Raw genomic sequence first — 9,661 nt, 5'->3', positions numbered from 1 at the left:
GCCCTCTTGCCCCCGACTAGCTGCTCAGCACTCCCAGCAGCTTTCCCGGCTCCATGCCTTGCTGACTGGCCATTTTCTGAACATCAAATCCGAGGTGCATGAGGAACTGGACCACACTCATCTCCTGACCCGTGTAGTGGTCCCGGATGGAGGGGCAGGTGGGGTTACACTGTGGCCAGGGGCAGCTGTCCATGAGGTGGAAGGGGCAACCCTTTAACGGAGTCTTGCTGTTCTTGTTGTTTTCTTGTAGGCTGCGGTCCCAACAGTGCAGAGCGCGGGGGAGAGAGGTGCCACGAACCTGAACTTCTGTCCAGTGACTGAAAATAAAGATCAACAGCACGGTCATTACATTTGGAAAGGCTTCTTAAAACCACAAATCACTAATAAACAATTCAAGTTTCTAAAGCCAAACTTTGAGTTTTGGATTGAGAAAGAAATGGTAAAACATTTGTCACACAGGGGATACGTTCCTTCACTTCCTATATTGAGACACAACAGGAACACTGATGTAACCTTCCAACGTCAATGAAAACTGGTTGGTTGAGTGCCGGTGACTTCCTTATCTACCACAACAGGAATTGAGGCAATCTCTCCAAAGACAGATGTCACAAGAACAGGTATCCAAACTGGTTTCCACCATTTTCCTTTTCTGGGGACTCACATTTCTAGGTTTTCTGGCACTGTTGGTCCCAGAGACAATGCACTATTTATCACAGGTATTTATATAGCGCCGACAAATTTAGACAACTTTACATAGTTGCACATTCACATCAGTCCCTACCCTCAATGAGCTTACAATCTAAGGTCCCTATCTCACATGCATACATAGAGGGCCAACTTAGAGAGGAGCCAATTAACCTACCAGCATGTCTTTGGAGTGTGGGAGGAAACCGGAGTACCCGGATGAAACCCACGCAAGCACAGGCGAACATGCAAACTCTTTTGCAGATAGTGACCCTGGCACGGGATTCAAACCGGGGACCCCCAGTGCTGCAAGGCAGAAGTGCTAACCACTACGCCACTGAACCACTACGCCACTGTGCTGCCCACTAGGAGGTAGAATGCAGAATCTCCCACTTATGGGATACAGAGAGGAAAGAAAAACCGGGAAGATTTTCAACCCTTCCATTCTCTATCCAAAACAGGAAAAAAAAACTGGCTTCATATAAAATTTAAAATGATGTTCTTCCATGGATTTATTAGATTACCATGTAACAGTTATGGAGGAATTGTTCTCTTTTAAAAAGAGGATCATAATAAACCTCATTCTATCCCATCAAACCTCATTCTATTTTTGGATGCTAGAGAGTTACAACCCCTGACAATTTCTTTGGTCTCTTGGGAACGCTATTTGCGAGTTCTCCATGTTGGGTTCCCCGGTCTCTACGCCTGCTGGGCTCAATATGAGGGGTTCCCACTATCCCTGCACCAAGTTCTCGTGTCTGCACACCTGCTGGACCCAATATGAGGGGTTTCCACCATATCTGCGCTGAGTTCTCAAGTCTGCACACCTGCTGTGCCCATTATGAGGGGTTCCCACCATCCCAGTGCCGTGTTCCCAGGTCTGCACACCCACTGTACCTATTACGAGGGGCTCCCACCATCCCTGTGCCGAGTCTCCAGGTCTATACACCTGCTGTGCCCATTATGAGGGGTTCCCACCATCCCAGTGCCGAGTTCCCAGGTCTGCACACCCACTGTACCTATTACGAGGGGGCTCCCACCATCCCTGTGCCGAGTCTCCAGGTCTATACACCTGTTGTGCCCATTATGAGGGGTTCCCACCATCCCTGTGCCAAGTTCCCGGATCTATATACCTGCTGTGCCCATTATGACGGGTTCCAACCATCATTGAACTGAGTTTGTGGGTCTTTACACCTGCTGTGCCTATTATGAGGGCTTCCCTGCTGAATTTTTTTTATATTATAGAGAATATCACAGGACAATTCCCCTTCCCATTTCCCAGGCTCCAGCTATAAATGAAATAATCACCTTTCTTTGGGTGTGTCCACAACGCACACCTTTAAAAGGCAAAATAGTATGCAGGTTTTTAGGAATTGGTTTTCTTGGTTCACTGGAATATATGAAAATGTAAAGACAAAACATTTTCTGTATTGATTTTTTAATTGTTAGATCTCTATAGATTGAAGTCTTTTTTTTTTTACCCTGTGCAACTATGGCTCGTTAGAACCTTCATCTTTTATTACCCAAGACTCGCAGTCCACCAGCAGAAACATTCAAAGACATGCGGCTATGATATACAATCTGTGTCCACTGCCTGTACTACTATAATTAGACCGCATGTATCATAATATGTATAGCCCAGGGGTGGGCAACCTCGGCACTCCAGGATTGCAATGCTCTGACTCCAAAAGACATGATGGGATTTTTAGTTTTCACCACAGCTGGAGCGCCAAGGCTGCTATCCCTGGTATTGATCAAGGTTTTTAAACCGGGTTCTGCAGCACCCTAGGCTTCAGCGAGAAGTCCTCGGGGGGGGGGTCCACCACAATCCACTGTTGTACGAGATTTAGATCCACAGTGGCATGACCAGTCACCCTGCACAAGGAGAGAGAGCAGCAGTGACCGGTCTTTATTACAGGAAGCTCCAAGTTTCACATTGGATTACTGCACAGGTCTCAAAGGAATACTCAAAGGACACCAAGCTTCAATGAAGAATACACAGGACTCTGTAGGAGGATGATATTTGCTGATCCCGGAGTTTAGCTTTGAAAAAAAGTTTATTTGAATACACTTTGTTATTGATGGATTACAGTTGTGTTCTTAAGACTAATGAGCTTATAATCATATATTACACTAAATGTGTTATATCTGCAACTCACTAATCACATTAATGTCCCATGAGCTGTAGATAAGAATTTTAGGGCTTTTCCCAAGATCTCAAACCTTTCAAGGATTCCTTGCGAGTAAAGAGATTGAGAACGACTGGTATAGACATTATCATCGTTAAAAAAACAAAAAACAACTAATTGAACCTTTTACATAATTTGGTTTGCACTGGTGGACCGACATGGCTTTAATTTGAGCAAGGCTGCAACCTGATGCACCATTTTGAACAATGGCCAACAGAGGGCGCAATCACCTAATGATACATAGGCTAGCGGCCATTCATTTGGTACATTATGTGTTGCAATAGCAAGGTCTAACTCCTTGGTGTCCAACAAGCAGCCTGTGGGCCAAATGCAGCCTAATTTCAGTTGGGTCTGGAGCACAGCAGGCTGCACACTGAATAACAGTGGCTCCGATGGACTTTATCGGGCTGTCACGGTCCAGCCTAAACCTAGGACCTGAATCCACCAACCCCTGGGCTTCTGCTGCTGCCACCATGCGCTCCATAGGAGTGCTGGAAGCAGGCAATGTAAAAACACAATGTGGAACAATTCATGCATCCTGCATTTACAGTGAAATGTCGACACTGGTTAGAATGGAGGCTTGGGAAGAGCTGAAGCAGCTCCATGCTGCTGCATGATACATAGGTGATCTGGAGCAGGTCTCCAATGACCAGATGCAGCACTCCCACGAAGGGGGAAAAAAAGAAAAAAAAAAAAGGATTAATAAATGTAATAGGGTCACTGAATACTTTGGATGATCTGGGTGGTATTTGCATGCAAGTGTAAGGGCACTCAAAATTTTAGTGCACCGCAACACATTCAAAATGGGACATGGCTTTTCTTTTTCTTCTACATACAGCATGGGCATTGTGGTGTGCTGCGGTTCGGGTTCATTGCCCGCTACTTTAAACAGTGACTTGGGGTGTCATTCAAAACTAAATGGCACTGCAATGCATGTACAGCAGTGCACATAATACCATATGTTGCAGTAATGCAACACAAATTAATGGAAAGCTCTACTATTGTGCGTCCCTATGAACATGTTGGGGGCCACACTTGATGCCCCTTATATTTACCAAGTTGACCACCACTGGTCTAACTGCAGGGTTGCTATGCAGTGTTGTATTATACAGCAGCGCCCTCTGCTGGTGAATGAATTCCTGATCATTGAATAACCTAATAGTAATTAAATGCAAATGGCATAATGTATTTTAGAGTGTATAAAAGCACTACTCCAAAAAGGAGGTAAAAAATCTCAACAAATAAATACGGTTTTTTGTAGAGTGGGGGAAGGCTAGAACTAATTCCCTTCTGTGTCTGTTACAGATTTTCTTTCACCAGGGCAGAAGTGAGGGGAATTCTCTCTAACGGAGCCCCATATAGCAATAAAAGAAAAAACAAAACAGGCAAGAATTGTAATCCTTACCCGCTCTATCCAAAACTAGAAAAAAAAGTTTTTGGTTGGGCTTGTAAATGTTTTTGCCTCCACCGGCATATATAAATCACACATTTACAATATTGCACTCCCTCCATGACTGGAGTTCGGCTTTTACAACCATTAAATAAACCAGCATGGTTTGACCTATAGGGATTCAAATCAGAAGCAGCTGTGTATTATCTGTCCAGTAAATTGGAGGACACTTTCCTTCAGTGGTAATTCCCGGCTTTGTTTTGGGAAGTTCTTTGCCCATCAGATCCCAAATTTGAACATAGGTGGCTCTGTAAACACCCTGTATGCAAAGAATGGGGGCAATTGTATGGATGAGGAATACAATGTACACAGAGTACAGTTAAACCCAACACAAAGCAAGAGCCATATGGACCACCCAACACACACAGACAATGGGTCAGGTGTGCAAAGAAACTGTGGGAAGGTCAGTCTGACAATGGACCAAACAGGACATGGACCCTTCACAATTCTTGTGTGGAATGTTCCTGTTTGTTTCATCTTCTGGTGCAGTCTCCATAAGTATAGGAACTTCACCAGCATCGTACTTATTCAATTTTTTTATCTTGTTTCCACCCCTCAGCTTTGTGAGGGCAGTATAGGATGACGGGTGCTATCTGCAATGCCTCTTCTACAGAAGGGGGACTCAAACTATAGGTCTCAGGTTTTTGGTTATGACTCGCAGAAGGGATGAGCTTGGGTTCGGACTGAACCAATTCTGAACCAAAGCTCCTTTGATACAAGAAGCGGCTTTTCTAGGCATTTATTCTCTAGGAGATGACTCAAAATATTGATCTCCGATTTTTGGTAATGTTCACAGTAGGGCTGAGCTCAGGTTTGGACTGAACCCGGTCTGAACTAGAGCTCCTCTGATCCAAGAAATGCCTCTTCTAGGCACGTCTTAGTACTCGAAATAGAAGTCTCAGATTTTTGGTGATGGTTCTCAGCAGGGATGAGCTCAGGTTCTGAAAGAATTCTGACTGAACCTGAGCTCCTCCGAACAAGGAAGGGCTATGGGCACTTCCACCCAATACCAATGGGTATTTTCCAACCTGCAGCTGCATGTAAACAAAGGGGCGGGATGCTTGTGCTGACATAATTGACCTTATATGGCCACATACCTATATTTGGTAAATTACATTTACTTAAAATGGCTACGTAGCCATACAAGGGCAATGATGTTCCTGCATCCCGCCCATTTGCTTGCGTCAAGCTGGGAGTGGGCAATTTCTGACCAGCAGCTGATTGGGCAGCATGGACGGAGCTTACTTCCGTGTTTGGTAGGAACTCATATATGGACTGGGTTTGATGACCTCCTTCCAGGCTCGGAGGAGCTCAATTTGTGGGGGCTCTTTCGGGTTTGGAGGACCTCAGGTTTAGACCAGGTTCGGTCCAAACTTCAGCTCATCCCTAGTTCTCAGTATGGGGGACTCAAAATTAAAATTATGGTTCTCAGTATGGGAAAGTGGGTGATGAAAATGCAATAGAATAATAGGGACAGAGATGCTAAAATAAATAAAATAAAAGTAATGATGTCATAAGGAAGTACAGAAAGAAAATAAAAAAACCACACATCATACATAGGGAGTTAGAGAGGGAATAGGAGAATAATATTTTGACTATCTGAAATATCCTTGATGCAGTCCTACAACACTTTCTGTGCCAGGGTGACAACACTGCTCCCACACAGATAGAGAACAGTGAGTGAGCGTTGTCACAGCAAGTGTGTTACTGGCAGAGCAAATAAAGAAGAAAAAATCCTGAAATAAAGAAAACTAATGCGAGATCAGTAGGCTGCAATATATTCCATGTATGTTCTTGGCCTCTTGGGTAAAGATATGCTTTATCTTGCACTAGGGTTATATTTTATGATCGGTTTATATACCGCCTAGAAGTAAAATGAGGTTTGGCACTTACCTACGTGTAATAATCTCATGAGCCAGACACGCAGGAGCAAAGCTCGCCCTATTGGTAAAGAGTGAGAAGAGTGAGGACTCACATAGTATAGTACATAGTATATAATTGCAGTACTTAACCAGCCCAATACATACCCAACATCCTTCAGAGTGTTCCTCAGCTCGCGACCTAAATTTTGAATATAATTCCATTGGTTCTCCTGTACTGGCTGCCCACTCAAATGTACATTATCCACTGTCAACTGTGCCTCATCAAACAACCACTGGACCACAAACACTGGACCTGCAATGGAGAGAAAAACAAAAGTGTAAGATGAGCGTTCTCCATAGGTGACAGTTTATATACATTTAAGGTATGCTTGCCTTTAAATTGTATCTCAGGGCCAAATTTTAGCCTTCAGAACTCAGCACAGGAATGGTGGGAACCCCTCATAACGCAAATAGCAAGTGTACAGACCCAGGACCTCAGTGTAAAGATGGTGGGAACCATTATGATGGGCAGAGTAGGTATGCACACCGAGGAACTCAGCACAGGAATAGTGAGAGCCCCTTATAATGTGTACAGACCCGGGAACTCAGCATAGGGATGGTGGGAGCCCCTCAATGGGCACAGCAGGTGTACAGACCCAGGAACCCCTCAAAATGGGCACAGCAGGTGTGCAAACCCAGGAGAGGTTTGCCTTCATCATTAGGAACTGAGCTCCTTAGCGAACCTTAAAAACATTTTACAAGCCTGGTGATGACGTCAATAGGAGAAATAAGTGTTCTTTCTCACTACAAGAGCAAGTTAAAAGAAAAATAATAATGCCCGGACACAATATAAAAGGGTATACATTGGTAAATCTGGGTAATGTCTGGATATATCCTTGAGCAATCTCCCTTCTGCTATTAAGCCTGGCCAAACGTCAGGGAATGGGTCGTCTTTGTAGCGCACGGCCCCTTCCACGAGCATCTTTTGCTCGTTAGCAATTGAGCAATCCAATATTTTCCTGTTTGTTTTCTTCAAATACACCAATAAAAGAGGATCTGGACGGCAGCTCGTATCTGTTCTATTTTAAACCACTTTTGTATGTAGGTAATAAACACGTGCGCCCCTTCCTCCTTGTCACATAAAAGAGATATATTTAACAGAGCCCAAAGTTGAAAGACGGACAGAAATAGACGTTACACATGACTTTGGTGCAGATGTCCAGCAGCTGGACGCCATATAAATCGCTACTCCGTCTCAACCTGAGCGCGCATCTGTAACCCAGTCTGGGCCACCAACACATGACCCCCTCATCAATCAGGCCCCTCCCCTATCAATCAATCAATCAGGAATCAAAAATAGACCAAAATAATTACCATCAGACCTACTGACCTGGCTTAACACATCCACTATGGCTGGTTACAAAAGCCTGCTCTCAGCTCTGGCCATCAGGCGAGATCGGAAAACTTAGATTTTTGTAAAGTTCCTTCAATTTTCTAATATTTAATAGGGTCAAAATGACCATCTCCAAAAAACAAACAAACAAAAAAATAAAGAAGTTGTCCTTTTGGCTAGGTGTAGGCATTTCAGCGCAACAAGTCCCATGAGGCACTGTAAGACTGGCAGCCACAGGTATGAATCCCAGAGGCATTATGTGATTTGTAGTTTCATGCCTACCCCTGCGTTAAACACTTAGTGCACTTAGACTTTAAGCCAGGGGTAGGTAACCTCGGCGCTCCAGCTGTTGTGGAAACTACAACTCCAATGAGGCATTGCAAGACTTTACAGCCACAGGCATGATTGGATTTGTAACCGTGCAACTAACACATGTTCTAGGTGTGAAAGGGCCCTGAATGAAGCCTTATTGTCCCCCGATAATATGCCTGCTTTTTTTTTCTTGTCAGGCCACAGGTGGGAGCTGCAGGAGAGGACGGACACCATCAGGAGCTCAGGAGAGGACAGACACCCCAGCATTATGGGCAACCTCCTATAATACTGGGGGTGGGAAGACATTTGTAATTTGGTTGTTGTTAGGACCACCTAGTGATACTAGTAACCAATGACAGCAGAGGAGGAGGACCCCTGATGTAATTGGTTGCTAGGACCCCAGTGGCCATAGCAACCAGCAACTGAAGAGGCCGTGATCCGCACACAGACCGATTGCCAACCTGCACTGAGCTTTGACTTAGTGACCTCCAAGGCCAGTGCATCCAGTGTCAGCGCAGCCAGGCATAACCGAGCGCCCGTTTGCGATGGATCTGTGCCAGACCACAGGCCAGACAGGGACAGGCAAAGGGCTGGATATGGCCTGAAGGCCGTAAAACTCCCAGGTCTGCTTTAAATGGATTTCTCATCATTCAGCATTACGTACTTCTCAGGGTCGGGTAGATCTTATAGCCAAAAAAGCAGTTCCATTCTTCTTCTTTAAACTGCTGCTTGCACCTCTCCGGGACGACTCCATTCCAATACCTGAAAGAAGAATTTGAGTTAAAAATCGATTCAGCTGCACCGGAAGATAGATTGTCAATCACAGATAATTGAAGGAATATTGGGAGCTTGGACGGTTATCATAAAATCATATCTGTAGTCCCCCCCACCCCCTTCACAGCTATAATTGTCACATTGCATAAAACATGTCAGACGGGCAGGCATGTGGACAGCACCCAAAAAGGTTAAAACCAAGCTCAGACTAGAGTTCCCCTCCTCACCCCAAGGTTTTATGGAGAAAAGGAGAGGGGTGGTTGTAGTCTTGTCCTATGGTGACAATGCTGCTCCTTCATAGATGCAGTACAGTGAGTGAGCGTTGTCACCCTAGGACTGACAACGTTACTGGCAGGATAACTGGTGAAAAAAGGAAAGACAAAAACTAATGCAGCCCCTGCATCCAAGGACTGGTAAGCTGCAATATATTATATTTTTGTTTTTAGATTTATATTTAATAAATGGGAGTCTCACTCATGAGAATTAAGCAAATAGATAGTGTGGGGGACAATGAGTGTGGGGGACAATGAGAGTGGGAAGGAGAGATGTCACCGGCCTGTCCCAGAGACAACAACATTGTCACCTTGGAACAGGAAGTGTTGGGAAACCTCCCCAAAGGGGAAACAAGTAAAAAAACTCACAGCATTCCCCTCATTCTAGCTAAACGTAAAGTAGACCTGAAGCCAAACCTTTTGAATAGTAGGGGAGGGTTATAACCCTGGTTGGTGTTTCTTGCCATCTGAGCCCCATTGGGGAGATTTTCCTTCACTTCCTGTCTGATATCCACAATCAGGGAGTGAGAGGCAATCCCTCCAAAGAGAGGGAAATCCCTGGTGGTCACTAGAACTAGTGTTCCCATCTATTCCTGTTCTGGTGGCAACCCAAAATTTGGGATTTTTTTTACATTTCAGTGATAACGGTCATAAGGACAAACCGGGGAGGGTGAATCTCCCCAACGGGAACATAGACAGCAGTAAAAAAACTGAAGGGGAGGTGG

The 9,661-nt window shown here is 44.8% G+C and overlaps 1 protein-coding gene across 1 annotated transcript in view; it reads right to left on the bottom strand.

Annotated features, from left to right (window-relative positions):
• Nucleotides 1–9,661, bottom strand: part of NOTUM (NOTUM, palmitoleoyl-protein carboxylesterase) — a 32,843-nt gene continuing 23,182 nt past the window's right edge. Inside the window, exons 9-12 of the mRNA XM_018561788.1 lie at nt 8,555–8,652; nt 6,351–6,498; nt 6,217–6,264; nt 1–317 (exon numbers count right to left, since the gene is read on the bottom strand). Coding sequence (XP_018417290.1) covers nt 17–317; nt 6,217–6,264; nt 6,351–6,498; nt 8,555–8,652 — 595 coding nt within the window. The 3' untranslated portion in view covers nt 1–16. The remainder of the gene's footprint in view (nt 318–6,216; nt 6,265–6,350; nt 6,499–8,554; nt 8,653–9,661) is intronic.

Source organism: Nanorana parkeri, unplaced genomic scaffold (genome assembly GCF_000935625.1).
Source record: "Nanorana parkeri isolate BGI_ZX_2015 unplaced genomic scaffold, ASM93562v1 scaffold544, whole genome shotgun sequence".
In the NCBI taxonomy this organism is placed as follows: domain Eukaryota; kingdom Metazoa; phylum Chordata; class Amphibia; order Anura; family Dicroglossidae; genus Nanorana; species Nanorana parkeri.
Note: the sequence above shows the minus strand (reverse complement) of the source record. Positions and strands in the feature narration are given on the sequence as shown.